At 38.8% G+C, this 22,188-nt stretch overlaps 1 protein-coding gene across 3 annotated transcripts in view; it reads left to right on the plus strand.

Moving 5' to 3' along the window:
• The window catches only part of LOC126277962 (reticulon-4-interacting protein 1 homolog, mitochondrial-like), a 148,608-nt gene that overhangs the window by 50,433 nt on the left and 75,987 nt on the right, over positions 1 to 22,188 (plus strand). For all 3 annotated transcript variants that reach the window (XM_049977605.1, XM_049977604.1, XM_049977603.1), the window contains exons 7-8: positions 3,448 to 3,622; positions 3,728 to 3,918. In XM_049977605.1, the coding sequence (XP_049833562.1) occupies positions 3,448 to 3,622; positions 3,728 to 3,918 (366 nt within the window). The remainder of the gene's footprint in view (positions 1 to 3,447; positions 3,623 to 3,727; positions 3,919 to 22,188) is intronic.

Here is a 22,188-nt window from a genome sequence, read left to right on the forward strand (position 1 = left end):
AGGAACATTGTAGAATTTTAGTGCAATGGTTTTTTTACTGTTTATTGCAAGCTGATTACTCTGTGCCCAGCTGCTAAGTTGTTTCGTGACTGCATTTATTGTCTGCTATAACTGTTCATTGTCTACTTTTAGTAGAATTGTGGTGTCATCTGCAGATATGATTGTTTTATGTGCATCATCATTTAAGTTTAGATGATTTATGTACAGAAGGAACAGAAGGGGTCCCATTAGTGATCCTTGGGGTACACCACATTTAATTCGTTTATAGTCAGATAAGTGTTCAGATACAGTTTTTAGTGTAATATTTGTGTGCTTGATGCACACTGTCCACTTACGATTTGTCAGGAAGAAACTGATCCGTTTGTTGGACAGACCTCGAATACCATATCTTTCAAGCTTTGATACCAGAATTTTATGATCCACCTTGTCAAAAGTTTCTAACAAGACAATAAATACTCCTATTGATTCTTGTTTTTTGTCCATCAGGTTTTGGATGGAATTGATGCACTCGTAAATAGCTGTTGTCGTTGATTTCTTATTTATGAATCCATGTTGTCCATTACACAGGATGCTGTTTTTATTTATAAATTTCATAAGTTTTTCATACATAACTTTTTCTAGTACTTTAGAGATGCAGGAGGGAATTGTGATGGGTGTGTAGTTATTTACATTGTTTTTATCACCTTTTTTATATACAGGAATAACTTTTGATGTTTTCAATACATCAGGGAAAGTGCCTGCCTGAAGTGAGCAGTCACATAAGTGTTTGAGTATTTCAATTAGGTTTGGTGCACTCTTCTTTAATATTGTTGCGGGTATACCATCAGTGCCTGCAGACTTGGAATTTTTTAGTCCTTTTATTGCTTTAGCTACTTATTCATGTGAAACAGAACTGATGTACATTGATCCTCTACATGCACTTATTTTATATCCATTTGCCCCAGTGCTCTTAATGTTTGACTGTAACGTATTGTCAGCAACACCTGTGAAAAAGTTGTTAAATGTGTTGGCTACTTCTAATAGGTTTGTTACTTTTCTATTTTTATGTGATAGTGTTATATTTTTGCAACATTGTCTGTATTCTCTGGATTTTTTTTTATAACACCCACATAGCCTTTGATTCATTAGCTGAATTATAAATGAATTCATCATTATGCATTATTTTTGGTGCTTTTATTACTTTTCTTAATATTTTGGAGTATTTTTTATAGTATTGCGTACATCGTGTGAGGATCTTTTTGAGTTACATTTTTCATGAAGTAGTCTTTTCTTCTGGCATGAAACCCTTATTTCCCTTATGATCCAGCTGTTTGTTCTAGGGTTCATATGGTTAATGTTTTCAGTGGGAATGCAGTTTCAAAGAAATAGGTTAGTGTATCAATGAAAGTGTTGAATTTTTCATCTATATCATTCATTTTGTACACTTCTGACCATTTTTCTTTCTATAATAAGTTGTTGAAGTAGTTTACATTATCCTGATTATAACTTCTACACGTGGTTCTGAAAGACATGTTGTTAATAATACTGCATTGTGTACTTTTATGCTTAATATTTGAGCAAGTTGGTCACTAAAACCTGCTTTGAAAATTTTTTGTGAGGTGGTGTGTAAACTCTTCTTGGCTAGAAACTGATCTAGAGCTGTTTGGCAAGTTTCTGTTACGTGGGTAGTGGCTTTTACTTGAGCCTTTCAATTACAGGATGTTGGAAAGTTCAAAAGAGTCTCCCTATTTGCACTATTTGTGAAAAAACCAATATTGAAGTCACCACAGATTATCAACTCACAATCCAGTTTATTTACTTTATTTAGCAATGACTCCACTTTGTTTAAGAAACGTTCAAAATTTCCAGATGGTAATTGGTAAACTGTAGCAAAAACCAGGTTGAACTGAGTAATTTTTACAGCTGCAATTTCATAATTATTTTCGACATTTGGCCTAATTAAGTGCAGTAGGGTAATAAAATCTACCTTATCCTTTGTGTAGATTGCTACCCCACCCTGCTTGCTTTTTTTCTGCAGTAGTAAGCAGCCAAAATGAATTTGTTTATTTTCTTATTCTGGATTAAGACAATGCTCAGAAATGCGTAACACAGACGTATCGTTACGTTTATCTGTTAACAGTACGTTAATCTCATTGATATAGTTATGCAGGGATTGCACATTGTGGTGATAAATTTTTAGATCAGTTGTATTCATGATTTAGTAATTGGGAATCATATTTACACCATCACATACCTTTAGTTTAAATTAGGAATGTCAGCTGTGTTGTGTTTTTGTTCTTCTTTCTTGTTCATTTTGTTTTCCTAGCTGTTGTTGGAAGGATGTCCAGGAAGCTGATAGATTGTTTTATTCCTTAGAAGTCCTTCTGTAATTACTCCACTAACACGATCACAAACAAACCTTTTCCCTTCATAGTTCAAATGCATTCCATGCTTTGTGTGCAGATTTCGATGCAGCTTGCAAACCCAGTACATTGCACTTGGTGTATTAAGAATGTAGTTTCCTTATTTTAATGTTTGTTTTCCGAATTTCTTTGTTTACACACAAACTATAAATTATATCGTGCCTATGAGGCAGTGTGGCAATTACTGTATTGAGCATTTGCTAGCTCGTAAAAAAATTTGCAGCGTTTTCTTGCCACATAGTTTGAACCCATTATACAGATGTTTAAGGCATTTTCCTGAATTAAATTTGTCGGAGAGTTAATGTTTACAACATTTCTACTTCCCGCTCCTAGTTTGACTACACTAGTCACTGCTATGTCGCGATTTTTCTCACGGAGGATGCTGGATAGATTTCTGCCATGACTGACTGTTAGTAATAGTATATTACTCTTTTTCCTGATGATCTGTGTTTTTGTTGACTTTTTTTATCAAAAACACTATTCATTTTCAATTCACTGATTTTTTTCAAGTTCATGATCATTTGGAGAGTTGTTATCACAGTCACTTGTTTGCGAAACGTGATATCTGTTTCTATCAGAAAATCTGATAGTTTTTGCAGAGTCTGTTGTTCTTTTTGCTGTTGGAAAACCATCTTTATATGACATTTTTATCCATTTGGACAATTTATTACTTTTGACTTGCATCACTTCATTTGGTGTTGGCTTCGATCGTAGATCCCAATTTTCTTTCCCGAGTGAATCAATATCGCTTCTTAAAGCACTGACTATGAATAGTAAGCTTGCAATCTGTTCTTTTAGCGTTGCTATTTCAGTGGTACAATTCTTACAAACTCCCTTTTTAACCGTATAACTATTTCTCAAGTTAGAATCACACACCTCTACACTTGCGGCCATCTTGAGTGACAATAAAGCTGGTAACATTTTATTTTAATCTTTAACAGAAATCACTTATAAATGTCATTGTATGTAAACAAAATATATTTGTCATTTGATAATACCATACTTTTGAACTGTAAATGTTTTTGTTTTCTCATTTTGTTTGAAGGTTTGATTTTGTCTTCAATACAGTTGGACATGCAGCTGATGAACTGTGCCTAAAATTTTGCAAAGATGATGGCCTTGTTATAACAACTGTAGCAAGCCCATTAGCTGCTGACAACTATGGGCTCATTTTTCGATTGTTGTACAGCCTCTGGGTTCGCTTAAAATGCTTTTTTAGGGTACGTCCCTATATTTCAAGGGTTCTTAAACTTAGGATTTGGCTGTATATGCTCAGTTTAATTGGTTAAGTTTGTATTTGATAACTGATAGTTCTTTTGTGACAGGTCTGTTTTGGGGCTAATGCTTGGAGTTTAATGGATGAATCTCCTGTATCACTGAATGAATTAGGAAAATTAGTAGAAGATGGAAGTCTGCAGCCAGTTGTGGACAAAATATTTTCACCTCAGGATGCAGAACTTGCCTTCCAGCATGCTGACTCTTGTGATGCAGTTGGAAAGACAATAATAAGGTTCAGGTGAGTCTCCAGTGAAGATGATCACTGTGATTGCAATATGCTTCAAATATACTGATAATAGTTGGCATTAAACTTTAATTAGTATTTCATTCAATCCTAAAAGCATGCTTAGTTCTCTTGTTTTACATTCTGATAAATAAATTCAGAGAAACTACTTAAATGAAAATATAAAAGTAATTTGTGCTTTAGTGTACAATTCATTTAATGTCAGATGACTAATTCAAACATTTGGGGTTAACTTTCAGTAGAGTCCAGTATGTTTTGGAACATAGCATAACTTCCATTTTTGCCCAGTAGTTGTTTATGTGTATTTCCTAGGCTGCCGTTCATTTGGGTCACCAAATAACCAGTTAAATCGGATAGTACACAGGTCAGAGAAAGGAGAGAACATACTGTCTCTAAAAGGACCATGAATAATTAGTCACTTAATGTTAAAATTGACATTTGAGTTGTTGATTTCTTTACTTTTGTAGAGGATTCATAAGTGGAAATTGTAATATATCTTACACTCATTCTTTTAAACATGTTATGATTTCATCTAAGTCTGTTATCCTAAATAATCTAATGCAGTAATGCAGCCAAAGTCAATAAAGCTTTTATTGAGCAAAAGCAAACAATAAGGATATTGTGTAAAGCAGATAGCAACAAATACTGCAGAGCCCTCTTCACAGATCTTGGATTTCTTTTGATGACTTCTCAGCATACTTCTTCTTGTGTGGTATTTGTAAACAATAATAAAAGCAAGATTCAGACTAAATATGGTTTACACAGCTACAGTACAGGAAGCGATTCATATGTGAACTTTGCCTCATAATGTGGTGTTAGATGAATTGACTGTTCATGAATAACTCTTGTTTTCTGTTTTTAAAAAATATTCAGGTTTTTAAGTAGTGGACGGCATGATTCCCTTGTATGTGCAGAACTTATGTTTCTGAAGATTTTTTTCTGAATATTCTTTGTATTCAACATATTACCAGAGTTTCTCCAAAAAATAGTAGCCTACTATGACTTAATACTGTTTGCAATAACTGTACTGTGCCTTTTTAGGATGCTCATGTCAGTGCCATAGGATAATACTTGCAGTTCAAACATAAAGCTATATAATTAACTCAAGAAGTAGTCAATAAGCATATTCCAGTTTAAATTCTTATTTAGATTGAGTCCTAGAGACACAACATATTCCATTGTTGCTATGCCATTATTATTATGGCTTATTTCAATTTCCTGGGACTTTGACTGTTGGATCCTACATTATGCCATATGCATTTTCAACGTACTTAGATTCATCTTGTTTAACTGGAACCATGTTTCTAATCTATCCAGTGTATTAATGATGTAGTCAGAGATTTTTCTGCTTGATTTTCATCAATTAAAACAGATGTATCATCTGCATACAGAACTGCTACAGAGTTCTCATTAACGGTCATATTTTTAACATAGAACAGAAAGCAGATAATACTGACAAGGGAAACTCCCCATTACACCTCCCCACAGATCTCCCCACAGATTTAATGGTAAGATGGCCCAGTGGATAACCTATCAAAAACTGAACACAGACCAAACGTGAAAATGGGAAAAAGGTGTACTGAACTGTGAAAAAAGAAGCAAAACAGAATTAGTGAAAGGTCCAAGCTTAAGATGGGCAACATCAAGTGAACTTGAAGTGCCACACCATTTCGTTTTCTTTCCTTTTTTTCCCCTCATCCTCACAAAATTATGAACTGTCCATCCGGTCATGCACATGCCTGTTTACTGTGTTCAAATTCGTGTCTGTGTCATGATGTAATGTCTGTTTGCAACAGTGAGGTGTAAGGAAGGGACCTCCAGATGTATGTACTTCCTATTTTTTCTACACAAGTGCCACATTTTATGACACTTGTGTTTCATTTTGGAAGTTTTGGCTCTTGAAACCGCTTTTTAAAAAAAATTTACATCCATTTATTTGTTGTTTTTCATTTTGGTGAGAGATCTGTACGGCATCTTGCCAGCTCTCACTGTTCACCACATTTACTTGTGACAATATTATATTCTTACCAAATGACTCATATTCCAAAATCTGCGCATAGTATGACAATTTCCCAGACTATGGAAGGAGAACACATACATCAGTGACTGGATGGACAGTTCATAATTTTGTGGGGAAAAAAGGGAGGGGGGTCACAAGGGAGATTTAAACAGGATCTCCCACTTTGCAGTCCAACAACGTGACCACACAACCGCAACACATGGTTCTGCCAGTTTGCTCGAGATTGCCTATCTTAAGTATGGACCATTCTCTGTTTCTATTTTGCTTCTTTTTTCACAATTCAGTACACTTTCTTCCTGGTTTCATGCTTGATCTGTGTTCTGTTTTTGATGGGCTGTCCACTGGACTATCTTACCATTTTAACTCTGAGGGAGGATGCGATGGAGAGTCCCCCTTCTGAGAATAAAACCATGGAGAACATCTTATGTTACAGTTCTCTATTTTGAAGGCTAATTTCCTAAATTTGAGGAAATAATTACTCTATGTCTTCTTTTAGATAGATATGAGGTAAGCCAATTTTGTGCACTGACCTTAATCCCATATGCTTTTAGTTTGCAGATAAGCAAGGTGTGGTTTTCAGAGTTGAAGCTCTTAGTGAGGTCACAGAAGATTACTTTCACTTTATTCTTTTCATGTAGTGAGGTGCTAATGTTGTCAACAAAATTATTTATAGTGTCTACAGTCTTTCCCTTGCTGGAACCACATTGGTTTTTCAAAATAATCTCATGTTTTACAATACAGTTTTATATTAAGTTGACAACTGCCTTCTTTGGATAGTTTTGTCAAAACTCAAAGAAGAAAGATGGAATGATAATTTCCCATATCTTCTTAAGGTCCTGTCTTGAAGAGTGGTTTTATTTCTGCATCTTTTAATATATCTGGGAAACAATCTTGTTGAGAAGACTGATTTATTAATGAAGGTGGTGGACGGGCCACTATTTCATACAGTGATTTATTTCTCTTTCTGGTTATCATATCTCAAGCTGCTGAATTTTTGTTGTTTAATTATCATTTTTCGTTGTCCATTGTTTATACATTTATGAACTGTGTGTGACACTCAAACTTTCAATCAAGCCCAAAGGATGTACTATTTTATGAGAGAGATTTAAAACCATTAACTATAAATCATCACATGTATATATGAAAAAATAGAAATCATGTAAAATCTACATTTTTTGCTGAGAAAGTGTATTACAATTCTAAAACTGATTCAGTCCACAACATAGTGAGAGATCGCAATTACAATCCCTGAGTGATGGAAATAACTACCCAGTAATGAGATGCCACCTTTTTATCTCATTGATAATGACTTTTGTTGATAAAGTTGTGAATGAGTCTTCCATTCAGTTTAATAATTTCAAGCTTCTTCATTCTATGAAAAAACTGGTATTATCGTAAAACAGATAAGCACACTACATTTTAAAGTTCATCTTAAGGGTTTCTTCCTGCACAAAGAAAGGGTTTCTGCACTCTGGTACAAAGAACTTTTTATAAGTACCTAATTAACGTAAAGCAGGTAATTTGGAATCATTACAGATTCAATAGAAATTAAACAAATGCCTTTTCTACTTCTTCCACAAATGTCATGTTATCTCTCTTTGAGCAGTAAAAATGCCTATTAGTAACATGATGACTAAACATGTTCACTGTTAATAGGCTTCCATCCTTACAGCAAGTAGACCTAAACAGGTTTTATCTATTGACAGTTACTAGTGTTCATATGTAAGCATCAAGTAATTTCGAATAGATAAGCAGAAGGTATTCATTTTAAATGGGGAAGCAACAGCATATTTACAAAGTATGTGCTTTCATGATAATTTCACAATGTTTGTTTATTGCTTCTATAATTACAAATAGAATATGTTACCATGATGACATGGTTCAATGGACAAGCTGAAGTATTTATGCAAAGAGATTGTGAGAGCGTATACACAGTTATAGCAAATATCTCTGTCACCTTGATATTTTATGCTGAAAAATAGTCAATATATATTTCAAGTACTTGTATAGAAAACTATTCTGATATTCACATTTGTTTTAATATCCAGACCTTTTTTGGAGGGAGGATCAAATAAAAACACTTGTGGTACTGGCTGCCTTCTGTTCAACAGAGTTTAGAAAGGATCGTCCAGAATTCAAATACTTTCCGTGCACTACTCCAATATGTAACAAACCTGTTTCTCTCAATTTGTAGTTATCAGGGAAATTTCCTTTTTTCCTGCTATCTAATTCCACATCCCGGGATTATACCTTTTCCTCATTTTTGTTCCACCTTTCAAAAACAAACAATCTGCCCATAGAACTGCAGTTCGCATAATTAAAATTGTAATAATTCTGCCTCAGTTTCTAAAGTGTGAAAAATTTTGTGTGTGAAGGAAAATCTCACATGAAATTTTTCGTATGTAAGAAACAGTCAAAACCATAAAAACTCCTTGCTGAACTAAATTTATCTCTTATAACTAGGAATTCAAGTGGGAAGATTTGGGATTGAGTCACCCTAATGGAATGACTGGAGTCCTCGCATAACTGGTTCAATGTTCATCATCTTTAATACGTTACTTGCCTTTATTAAGGTCAAATTAGTTTCAAAAATCATCAATAGTAAAGTTGACTGAGCAGGCTTCAGAAAAATGACTTTTAAACATCTGTCACTAATTATCAGCCACCAGCCATCAATTATACACCAGAAGTACAGAATTTTAAAAACAATTAACCACAGTTAGCAAAATCCACTGAGTAGTTTTTTATTTCAACTAAATGACCTTTAAACAGCTGCCATTAATTAAGAACCCTCTTTCATTCAGTATACACACAAGGTACAGAATTTTAAAAACGATAATAGTCAGTGAATAGGCAGCTACAGTTAGCCAAAATTCACTGATCAGATTTTAACCAAATGACTTTTAAATAGCTACCATTAATTATGAGTGATGAACTCCATCGAAGTTACTTAACTTGGATAGGATGGCCACCGTCCTTCCATTCCTTAAGCTTGCAAGAGGCCGACCTGTCTTCACTAGTGTTAAGTCAACCAAATAATCAAGTTGCTGGTGTATTTTCCAAAATATACCCACTCACAGAAACGCCTTTGCAGAGCAGGTGATAACTGATAATCAAAACCAAGCTTTGTGCCTTCACAGGAGCTGATTCATTCTCTCATATACTATCCAGTACTACCTCTTGCACTCCTGGTCCACTCGCTCTGCACACCCCACAGTCATTCCCAAAAAACCTTCCTACTTTGTGGCTTTTGTCCTCACCAGTGGTGCCATCAGCATACCTCCAAAGTTACCCAGACAATAAATGTTAATGAGGGTCAAAATTGATAGAAGGCTGAGCCCATATGGCTCAACCTCCCTCCCCCCATGGTTCGGCACCAAGGGCAGAGGGTAAAGATGGGGCTAGCTACCTTCCCTAACCTAACTAACATGTACTCTAGAGATCTTCGCATTCAATTCATTACAGGTCAATATATTAACTGGACTCAGAAATCTTAAAATTTTAGAGGGGTCTATAAAATGGTGAACCAGTTTATTAGAAGGGATTGCTCCAGCTTTGGTTTCAACATTAAACCTACACACAAACATGTGGTCTCTGCCCTTTCCGTTGAACTCGCATCCCTCGCAATTGTACCTACATTGCTGACACCTATGCTTGAGCTCTGTATTGCATCTCACTCTCTCCCAGTTATGTTGGAGGGTTTAGGGAGAGACTCGCCAGGAAACAGCTGATCAGTGATCCAAAGATTACTCAAGTGAAACTTAATCAGGTAGGCCAGGATTAATGAGGCCACAGTAACATTGATAGCCTCATGCTGAGTAGTATTATAAGCAAGGTTTAACCACGGGATAGAAAGGTCCCAGCGTTTTTGAGATCTAACATGAAATATTATCCATGCAACCTCCAAATACCTATTAATACGATCAGCAAAGGATGGCTGGGGGTAGTAAGGAGCAAGAGTAAAGTAGAGCAAAAGACAGTAAAAGTTTTGGTGAGACACTGTACAGATTGGCCACTAGTGACCCTGCAGCTGGGAATTAACCAGCTAAAATGGGAAAACCCATCCAATACCACCAAGATGTAACAATTGCCCCCCCCCCCCCTTTTTACCCCCACCCTGGTACACGGAAGGGGCCCTACATAGATGACAAAGAGACTGTCCATGGGTCTGCAGTCATGAGTAGACCCGAGAAGACCCTTGCATGATTTAGAATTGGGTGTCCCTTTTTTGCATAACTGACACTCCCCTGCATAATGGACGTATATTCTTGCACATAGATGGCCAAATCATATGTTGTCTAATTTTTCATCAAAGTTTTATGGAAACCTGGATGACAGCCCACCCTGGAGCTATGAAAATACCTAAAGATCACTGAAACCAATACCTGAGACAAACAAATTTTGAATGTGTTTTAGCCTTCCCCTATTGACACACAATACCTTACTTAAGAACTTATCCATCTATGTGCTTCTCATTTAAAAACTTTCTCTCTTTTTAAGTTAGAAAGTATGGGAATCTTCTACCTGCCTACCACTGTGACTGCAAAAGAGTTCAGGGACCTCAGTCAACACAGCACCGCCCAGGGCAAGTTCGCAACAGTCCTCTGCATATTGAGGGGAGTTGCAATCTTCATGCATGCGAGTTAAAGTGTTAGCCTCACTGTTGTCTCAACTCCTGATATGATTAACTTTAAAATGAAATGTGGAAATGTGGACTGCCCAACAAGCAACCTACCAGTTTTTCGGGGGGGGGGGGGGGGTGGGGGGGGGCAGGGGAGTGATGGGGGTGGTGGGTAGAACGTACTTCTCCAAGGCAAAGAGAACTGATAAAGCTTCCCACACATACACTGAGTATTATAATTCAGTGGGAGATAAGCAGCACGATTCATAGTTGACAGGATGCTGCTCTCCCTGATGTTCTTGGAGGAGTACCACCGCTGCCCCAGAATTGGACACATCACTTTAGACAGCGAATGGCTTGCCAAAATCCAGAATAACTAACACAGAATGGCTCCTAAGGGTGACTTTAACTGCCTCAAAGGAAGCTTGATGACTCTCCCCCACCAAAAGAAGGACCCGCCTTTCTTGGACAGGTTATTCAAGGTTGCCACCAGTTGGACGAAATTAGGAACAAACTTCTGAAAGAAATTTGCCATTCCAATAAATCTGGCAACCCATCTCACCCTTGGGGTGGTGGGGAGGGAAGGGGTGGCAAGTCACACAAGGAACGTGTCCACTCCGGATCAATGCTGACCTCTTAGTCCGAAACCAGGTGGCCCAAAAAGGATATACAAGGGTGAGCCAGAGTATTCTTAGAAGGCTTGACAGTGAGCCCGGCTTCCATAAGACATAACAAAATTTCTTTGAGGCACTTCAAATGCTCTATGAACTTGGAACTGTAATCCACCACATCATCAAGATAGTTATAAATGGATTTGAACTTCAGATCTCCCAAAATGTGGTCCAGAAGATGAGACACAATGCGGCTGCACCCGTAGACAGTCTGAAAGAAACACAGTTAAACTCATAAAGGTTCCAATTTGAATAAAATGTAGTTACTGGTTTGGAATCTTTGGTCAAGGTTATCAGACGGCAGGCTTGATTGAGGTCCACTACAGAGAACCAACGGGCACCCGCAAACCAGATGAAGCAGTTGTGATGGTAGGTCAATGGAACTGATTCCAAGATGACCTTCTGGTTGACTGCAGTGTAATTGATAACTGGCGGATAATCGTCACTCTGTCCTTTAGGAACAAGAAATATGGATGAAGCGTAGGGAGGAGTCAAAGGTCTAATGATGCCATCCTGGAGCATGTTATTAATTAGCCTGTGCAAAATCTTCATTGTGAGTAGTGATAATCTATAAGGTGGTTGATGAACAGGAATATCGTCAACCAAGTGGACCTTATATTGTATCTTACTAGTTATGCCTCATTTTTTTGTGAGGACAATGGGAAATTGGGATAACACACTCAACAGCTGCCTAGCCTTGCCAGGTTCTAAATGATCAGTGGCAAACTCAAACTACTCCTGACTGCACATTACTAATCAGTTGAGATTGCCAACATGAACTCAATCCTAGTCTCAGGGCAAAGATTGAAATTCAGTGTGCCTAACTTGCCTCAAAACTCCACTACCAGAGGTACTCTCATCCATTAACCACATGACATCTCTGAGACAGGGGGGGGGGGGGGGGGGGGAGGGAGGAGGAGGAACAGGGAAGCATTCTACATAAATTCCGTAACTCAAGGTACCAGTTATAATGAAGTAATGAAGCAGAACTCCCAGAATCCAAAATAGCGCATACAGGCTCATCATTCAAGTGGGCACACACATACGGAAGCATAAGATTTTGCATTCCTCTAATATGGGACCAATTCTTAACAGGATGATGGATACATCTTCCTGACATTTTCCCATAGTACCAGATATTTGAACACAGGCTCCTCTTCACTTGACATTACCACACAAAGTGTCGACTGTCTCCACACCTGAAACTTAGGTTTAACCTTACCAAGTGAAAAGCCCATGGCCTCGTGCTGGTTCCACTCACATGGAGTAATTAGGTGACTGCCTGCCTACTGTTGCTCATGAGCAAATCTTAAGCCTTCCATCTTGGCAACTGTGGTATCTAATTTCACAGAGGTGCTAGATTTCCTAGAAAAAACCACATGTAATCAGTCCTTCGGCTTCATGCCTACTAATATGGTATTAGCCACATCACCTTCAACTACTTGCAGCCCCAGAGCTAGCACAGCAGTATGGATTTCATCAATGTATTAAAGCAAGGTCTCATGCTGATATTGCACATGCCAAAAATGCTTGTGCTCCAACTGATGCATGATCCGGTGTGACAATTTCAGTTGACTAATATACTGTGTCAAATCACAAAGGGATCCTTCACTCTGCATAATTTAAAAGAAAATTTACTGAAAACTCCACAGTTTAACCAATAAAGAAGCTGAAGAACAATGGCATGTGAAATGCACAATGCATCAGCATGAAAATCAAAGCAAACTGTTAACCATAATACAAATTCAACCTGTTCAACATGCTCAATAGGAAGGTCACTAATCTCTTGTAGTATATGCAAAACAGGGTTTGGCAACTTAGCTAAAGCATTAGAAGTGATCACAATTATTTGTCCCTTGGTTTCCTGCTTACTCTCCTGACGGCACAGATTATCACCTACACTGTCCCTCTTGCTTACACTAGTTAGGTCATCTACCTGTAATGCCCTAATTAAGCTATCAACAGCAGTACTTTCATTGGGCATCAGGGGTGCCTGCTTTAAATCGCCAAGACGATTCACTCAGTGTGTCACCTGTGCTTGAATCCTGTATACTTTTGTGCGCACAAGCTGACTGTTGCATAAGAAGTTCACATTTTCCTACAGTCCTGCCAAAGCCACAAAACCATCAATGAGCATAGCACCTATCTCACCAGGCTGAGGTCCAAGGCTTTCCCTACTACATCATGCAAATGAGCAGCCAATTCAAGTACTGTGTCCTCACCTGATTGCTGCCTGATTCTTAACTCATACAAAAGGTGGACTTTCTTGAGCTAGCCTACCCCTGGGCTTGGCCTCTCTTCCATGCTGATGATTGCTACCTGGAAAATAGTAGTAACTAAATACAGTGTACTGCTGACACAAGTAAGGTAGTAACTGAGAACGCTGTTGCTAGAAGGGAAACGATGGCCATCATCCCCTGCTGCCTATGGGTCTTTCCAGAAAAAGGAAAATAATTACGCTCTGGGATACCAGTTGATAACTAGAGATTCATGACGGAAATTATGGGATCAAGTCAGCATAATGGAGGGACTGGTGTCCCCATATAATGCTTCAGCATTCATCATCTTTAATACATAACTTACTTTTATTTAAGTCAAACACATTTTACAAACAAATGATTAATGGATAATCTCATATAAAGATGTGAAACAAATACTAACAAAGAGACAGAGGGGCTGGCCAGTACTCACCTCAGCTCAGTACAGCCGATATATACACAAAAAACAGAACCGAAAATTTACGTTCCTAGCTTTCGGAACAAATGTTCCTTCATTAGGGAGGAGAGAGGGGAAAGAAAGGGAAGAAGGGAAAGTGGATTCAGTTACTCACAACCCAGGTTATGAAGCAACAGGGAAAGGAAAACAGGGAGGGTAGCAAGGATGGAGGCCCCCTGACAACCATGTATCATTAGGAAACTCGTACCAATCAGAAACCAAATCCATCAAATATGGAGTGCCGCAGGGTTCGGTAATGGGGCCATTGTTATTTAATGTATTTGTTAATGATATAGGTGTTGAGGAGAAAGAAAAGAAAATATTGTATGCTGATGGCATGACAATACTAAATAGTGACCAAAATATGGAACAGCTTGAGAGAAGAGCATACATATCTGCAAATGTCACAGCTCAATGGCTTTTGGAAAATGAACTGGTTATAAATCTAAAAAAGACTATGTATGCAGTGTTTAAAAACAAGGAAAAGGCTGTAGACATGGATTTAGAGGTTGATGGAACAAGGCTGGAAGAAGTAGAATCTGCTAGATTCTTAGGTATTGTTGTGGATAATGAACTGAAATGGAAAAAACATATTAATAATGTCTGTAAGAAACTGAGCTCTGTCATATTATTAATGATGCAGCTATCACAGTATTCAGACAAGAACCTTCTGTGTACAGTGTATCATGGACTTTTCGAACCATACTTACAGTATGGAGTGACTGTGTGGGGAAACTCAAACAAACAAGAGACAAAACGAGTGTTCACATTACAAAAAAAAAGCAATTAGGACAATTTTAAGAAGAAAGACCTCTGAAACATGCAGAAACTGTTTCAAGAATTTAAATATCTTAACTTTTTCATCGTTGTATATATACAAAACAATAATGTACATCACAAAAGGTAGTGAGGGCTGGATTACAATACAAGAAAGAAGAATGAAGTACAGAGCATACCCCACCGACTGGCAATGCTAGAAAAAGGACCCCAGTACTTTGGTATCAGACTACTAAGAAGTCTGCCCAAAACCCTGAAAGATAGTGTACTTCACAATGACTTTCCAAAGAAACTTAAAGACTATCTCATTGAAAAAGAGTTTTACAGTGTTGCAGAATACTTATGCCATTAAATTTGTATATATTGTTACTCATTATCAGTAATGTAAAAATGTAAGCTAAAGGTGTAGAAAAATAAGTGATAAGAAATGTTAACACTTTGACATGTCCTATATTACACGTACATTTACTGTACACAATGTAATCTTACAGGATGAAACAAAATTCAATTCAATTCAATTCAATTTACAATATCAATAGAAACTGATCATGGCACCTTGCTAGGTCGTAGCAAATAACGTAGCTGAAGGCTATGCTAACTATTGTCTCAGCAAATGAGAGCGTAGAAGTCAGTGAACCATCGCTAGCAAAGTCGGCTGTACAACTGCGGTGAGTGCTAGGAAGTCTCTCTAGGCCTGCCAATTGCTAGTGGCGACACGCGGGTCTGACGTATACTACTGGACCGCAGCTGATTTAAAGGCTACCACCTAGCAAGTGGGGTGTCTGGCGGTGACACCAAAGGTTGTCTCTTTTTTATATATATTTTTATCACTGATTGAGAAAATGATGTTTATAGCAGTTATAGAATATAAAGCTCCAATTTCTTCATTTGTTATTAGCTTTCGTTTAATCATTCTGTATAAACCTTATTGTAACAACTGTTTCACATTCTGTATGCCTGATTGGCTGTCACTGATGTAGTTCAGTGTGCAATGGGCAGAGTATTGTTTATTTAAGCAATGGCTGCGTTGCTCTCCTTAGCAGTTGATGTTTGTGGAGTTCATAATGCCTGCTCCGTTCACCACCGCCTCCTACCAACATGGGTGTAATTTCTTCTTTTATTATCTGTTATATAAGATATATTTTATGTGTTACTACTATGTGAATACATCCCTCATAATCCATTCTATATTCATATGTCAGTATGAGGTTTGAAGATGCTCAGTAACTGACCAAAACCAGTAACCACAAAAATAATAGTTTCTTAAGGTCAAGGCACATTATGTTAATTTTAAAGTACTAAGAAAAACTGCTGTTCTCTGTGAGAAATGTTCTGAAAAATAGATTACTTTCAAACAGCTGCTGTTAATTATGAGCCCACTGTCATTAAGTAGACAGCAAAATATAGAATTAAAAAAAAAAAGTGATTATCAGTGAATAGGCAGCTACAGTTAGCCAAAATTCACTGATCCATTTTCACTAAATGACTTTTAAATATCTGACATTAATTATGAATTGTGGTTGCATAAATCCTACCCAAGGAAGGGGCATGGAAGAGTGAAGAGTGAGAGGTAAGGACATACACTGGAGTTACTTAACTTGCACAGGATGGCCTGTATCCTTCCACTCCTTAAACCTGCAAGAGGCTAGACCTCCTACACTCACATGAAAGAGCTAAAAACCTCCAAGTTGGCGTTGTGTCTTTCAAAATATCATTCTCACTCACAGAAACTGCTATACTTGACAGTCAAAACCAGGCTTGGCATCTTCACAGGAGCTGATAAGTTCTCATGTACCATCTAGAACTCCAAACTTCTTGCACCCCCAGCCACCTCGCTTCACACACTGCACACTCTTTCCCAAACCTTCCTGCTTTACTGCTTTTGTCCCCACCGATGGTGCTGCCAAAGTGCCTCCAGAGTTAACCAGAGAAAGACCATCAATGAGGGGTGAAATCAGTAGAAGGCCAAGCCCGCATGGCTCAGATATCATTGTTAATTCCCTCTCAAGGAGAGTGTTTCAAAGCAATCAGTTTTATGGCATTTTTTTCTGTCCCTTCCTTTTTTCTTCCCAAAAACCTCTCATACTCCCTTTGTCAGAAAAGTTCCAGGACAAAATCGCAAGGTGAGAGGTAGCGCGAATAGGGCAGATGTGGGATGTGAATATCTGGCCAGATACTTCGTGTCAGATAAAGTGCAGTATGTCTTACATAGTCATGCAGTAAGAGCCAGTCCTGACAGTGCCACATATCAGGGTGACGATATCTAATTACCTGTCACAAACTTCGACGTGAAGAGTCTGGTTCACTGCTTGACCTGGAGGGACATACTCATGGTGAACATATCCTTTAGTATCAAAGAATGCTGTCAACATTGTCTGTGTTCTTGAAGGCTGTCGTTTGATTTTTTGCGAGGCTGGTGATCCAAGACTCCTCCACTCAGCACTTTGATGCTTCATGTGAGAGTCATACTGGCAGCGCCAACTTCCATTTCCAGCAATAATCTTTAATATAAATGTGGTATCACACCTGGCTGTGTCCAGTTGTTCAGAAATTCTTCATCAAAGATATCAATTTGTGCACTACAAATCCAGTTCCAAAGAGTTGAAGATTTCTTAGTGGAAAGATTATGGCTGATTTTCTCTGATATTTTGTATTGGTTTTCTAGTTCAAGTGGTTCTCATTTGAGAATTGTGCTTCTTGAATTGCTAGAATTTTGATACGAGATTGATCCATGGTGTTTGTCAGTTGTTTCAGTTTACCTGGTTTCAGTGGTGTGTTTGTGTTGAGTGTTCTCATATAAAATTCTCTTAGTCTTGGCAGTTTTTAGATGCTCTAATTCGGTTTTGGGAATGAAATCCCAAAGGATCTCACGCAAGTGTGACTGGAGTTTTGAGTTCCAGGAGATTCAATCACAGCTGAGCTCACAGAGCCAACAGTTGCTGACCAGAGTACTGGTTGCTACCACACAGACGTATCTGGGTGTTGGTGTTTCACCTGTAACCCTTAGCAGAAGTCCTCACAGGCTGCTGCTGTCCTCCAGAGCCAGATGGACCCAGGATTTCTTAATGAGGTTGTTACTCCTTTCTTTCCTCCCACCTCATCACTTGTGAGATGAGGCCCTGTGCTTGGGACTGGCAATGGCAGAGTTTTTTCACTTGTGTTATGTACAAAATATAATAAAGAAATAAACCTCTGCCATTGTGGCTTCATATGGACTAGTCAGGACTGACTGACCATCATGTTACCCTCAGCCAGTGGCGTCATATGAATGGGGTATGGAGGCCTGTAGTGTCAGTACACCATTCTCTCGGGCTTTATCAGTTTTGCAGACCTTAGAGCTACTATTTCTCATTGAAATAGCTCCTCAATTGGCTTCATGAGGTTGAGTGGACCCTTTCCCATTCCTCCCACGAAGGAAAAATTCCTGGCTTAATCAGGAATCAAATCTGTGTCCTCTGCGCGACAGTTAGCGATGCTGACCACTCAGCTGTGGAGGTGAACTTTGTATTACACACACATCAAAAATAGTTTTGCATCACCTCGGTTCCAAGAGTTCTGGAACCCGTAAAGAAAATTGGAATAGAGATCAAAATAAACATCATTTCTGCCCTTTTTATTGCTCATGAAAACCACACATTGCATGTTGTATCACCATACTGCGTGACCTCCAGAGGTGGTGGTCCAGATTGCTGTACACACCAGTACCTCTAATACCCAATAGCACGTCCTTCTGCATTGATGCATGCCTGTATTTATCATGGCATACTATCCACAAGTTCATCAAGGCACTGTTGGTCCAGATTGTCCCACTCTTCCACGGTGATTTGACACTCAGAATGGTTGATGGGTCACGTCATCCATGAACAGCCCTTTTCAATCTTTCCCAAACATGTTTGATAGGGTTTATGTCTGGAGAACATGCTGGCCACTCTAGTCGAGCGATGTCATTATCCTGAAGGAAGTCATTCACAAGATTTGCACGATGGTGGTGCAAATTTACATCCATGAAGACAAATGCTTCGCCAATATGCTGCTGAAATGGTTGCACTATCGGTCAGAGGATGGCATTCACGTATCGTACAGCCATTACGGTGCCTTCAATGACCACCAATGGTGTACATCGGCTTCACGTAATGCCACCCTAAAACATCAGGGAACCTCCACCTTGCTGCATTGACTGGACAGTATGTCTAAGGCATTCTGCCTGTCCAGGTTGCCACCAAAAATTGTCTCCGACGATTGTCTGGTTGAAGGCATATGTGAACTCAATGTTGAAGAGAACATGATGCCAATCCTGAGCAGTCCATTTGGCACGTTGGTGGGCCCATCTGTACTACACTGCATGGTGTCATGGTTGCAAAGATGGACCTCGCCAAGGATGTTGGGAGTGAAGTTGCACATCATGCAGCCTATTGGGCACAGTTTGAATCATAACATGATGTCCTGTGGCTGCACGGAAAGCATTATTCAACATAGTGGCGTTGCTGTCAGGGTTCCTCTGAGTCATAATCCGTAGGTAGTGGTCGTCCACTGCAATAGTAGCCCTTGGGCGTGCTGAGTGAGGCATGTCATCTATAGTTCCTGTCTCTCTGTGTCTTCTCCATGTCCGAACAACATCACTTTGGTTCATTCTGAGACGCCTGGGCCCTTCCCTTGTTGGGAACCCTTCCTGGCACAAAGTAACAATGTGGACGCGATCATATCGCGGTATTGACCATCTAGGCATGGTTGAACTACAAACATTACTAGCAGTATACATCCTTCCTGGTGGAGTGACTGGAACTGATCAGCTGTCAGATCCCCTCTGTCTAATAGGCGCTGCTCATGCATGGTTGTTTACATCTTTGTACGGGTTTAGTGACATCTCTGAACAGTCAAAGGACTGTGTCTGTGATACAATATCCACAGTCAACGTCTATTTTCAGGAGGTCTGGGAACCGGGGTGATGCTAAACTTTTTTTGCTGTATATAACATAATGTAATGCAATGCACTTCTTAATTTAACTCAGTGATCTTTTAGTGAAGCAGTAATACACAATATCTTCAGTGCGCATCTGAACACAATACAGGTGACAAGAAGACTCTACTGAATACAATTCAGTGCGTTTCTTTTTCCTATCTGTTGAGGTACCTCTCCCTCTGGATGGGCTGTGGCCAGAAGCAGTCATTTTAAACGTCATACTAGCTCCCAGCCATAAACAAACTATGATTTGTCATATAATACTTTCATCTGAAGAGGCTCAAACATATTAGTAATAAAGTAGCATATAATCAACACTTGGTGGATGTTGCTCATTTATATAAAACTTACACATTTTATGTTTTCAAGTGAGAAGACTTTGCAAATCTGAATATCAACTACTGTATGCTTTGAATAATGTGAGATATTATGTTACTGCCTCACAGTGGTGGTCGCTGTAACCAGTTCCTTTCTTTCATAGTCTCCATTAATAATATTTCAATTGAACATCACTGTGGCTACTTGTGTGCCTCTAACCTACCCTAACAATACTTCTGGGAAATGGGACCTACAGTTTAATGTGGAATCTGAACCACACATCATTCCTAGTGAACATCCACATTGTTGAGAGGTGACGGCTATGTTAAAAGCAAACTGGAACAATCTATGCTCCAATTAGCACTCGATTCTGTGACCTTCTGGTTCCCAGACAATCACTTCATCACTAGACTAAAAGGCTTGGCTCCATTTATTAAAGCTGAATCCTTTTACAGGATTACTAGAAAACTAATTCGACATGAAAATAAATCATTTAATCATGTCTGTTTTGGTAACATTCCTGACTTAATAATTATTCAGTCCCCCGTCACCCCCCCCCCCCCCCCCCCCACCTCTGTGAACCATTGACTGTGCTGTTGGTGGGGAGACTTGGGCGTCTCAGTGATACAAATAGCCATACTGTAGATGCAACCACAATGAAGGGATATCTGTTGAGAAGCCAGACAAACTTGTGGTTCCTGAAGAGGGGCAGCAGCCTTTTCAGTAGTTGCAGGGGCATCAGTATGGATGATTGACTGATCTGGCCTTGTAACACTAACCAAAACAGCCTTGCTGTGCTGGTACTGCGAACGGCTGAAAACAAGGTGAAACTACAGCTGTAATTTTTCACGAGGGCATGCATATGTACTGTATGGTTAAATGATGATGACGTCCTCTTGGATAAAATATTCCGGAGGTAAAGTAGTCCCCCATTGGGATCTCCAGGCTGGGACTACTCAGGAGGACATCGTTATCAGGAGAAACAAAACTGGCGTTCTACGGATTGGAACATGGAATATCAGATCCCTTAAATTAACAGGTAGGTTAGAAAATTTAAAAAGGGAAATGGATAGGTTAAAGTTAGATATAGTGGGAATTACTGAAATTCTGTGGCAGGAGGAACAAGGCTTTTGGTCAGGTGAATACAGTGTTATAAATACAATATCAAATAGGGGGTAGTGCAGGAGTAGGTTTAATAATGAATAAAAACTAGGAGGGCAGGTGAGCTACTACGAACTGCAAAGTGAACGCATTATTGTGGCCAAGATAGACACGAAGCCCATGCCTACTACAGTAGTACAAGTTTACATGCCAACTAGCTCTGCAGATGATGAAGAGATTGCAGAAATGTATGATGAGATAAAAGAAATCATTTAGATAGGGAGGGGAGATGAAAATTTAATAGTCATGGGTGACTGCAATTGGATAGCAGGAAAAGGAAGAGAAGGAAAAGTAGTAGGTGAATATCGAATGGGGGTAAGGAATGGAGGAGGAAGCCGCCTGGTGGAATTTTGCACAGAGCATAACTTAATAATGGCTAAAACTTGTTTTAAGAACCTTGAAAGTAGGCTGTATCTGTGGAAGAGGCCTGGAGACATAGGAAGGTTTCAGATAGATTATATAATGGTAAGACAGAGATTTAGGAACCAGTTTTTAAATTGTAAGACATGTCCAGGGGCAGATGTGGACTCTGAAAACAAATTATTGGTTATGAACTGTGGACTAAAACTGAAGAAATGGAAAAAAGTAGGAATTTAAGGAAATGGGACCTGGTTAAACTGAGAGTACCAGAGGTTGTAGAGAGTTTCAGAGAGAGCATTAGGGAATGATTGACAAGAATGGGGGAAAGAAATACAGTAGGAGAAGAATGGGTAGCTTTGAGAGATGATATAGTGAAGGCAGCAGAGGATAAAGTAGATAAAAAGATGAGGGCTAGTAGAAATGTTTGGGTAACAGAAGAGATACTGAATTTAATTGATGAAAGGAGAAAATAGAAAAATGCAGGAAATGAAGCGTACAAAAAGGAATACAAACATCTCAAAAATGAGATCAACAGGAAGTGTAAAATGGCTAAACAGAGATGGCTGGACGACAAATGTAAGGATGTGGAGGCATGAATCACTAGGGGTAAAATAGATACTGCCCAAAGGAAAATTGAAGAGATCTTTGAAGAAAAGAGAAT

The sequence above is a fragment of the Schistocerca gregaria genome, chromosome 6 (genome assembly GCF_023897955.1).
Source record: "Schistocerca gregaria isolate iqSchGreg1 chromosome 6, iqSchGreg1.2, whole genome shotgun sequence".
NCBI classification, from domain to species: Eukaryota; Metazoa; Arthropoda; class Insecta; order Orthoptera; family Acrididae; genus Schistocerca; species Schistocerca gregaria.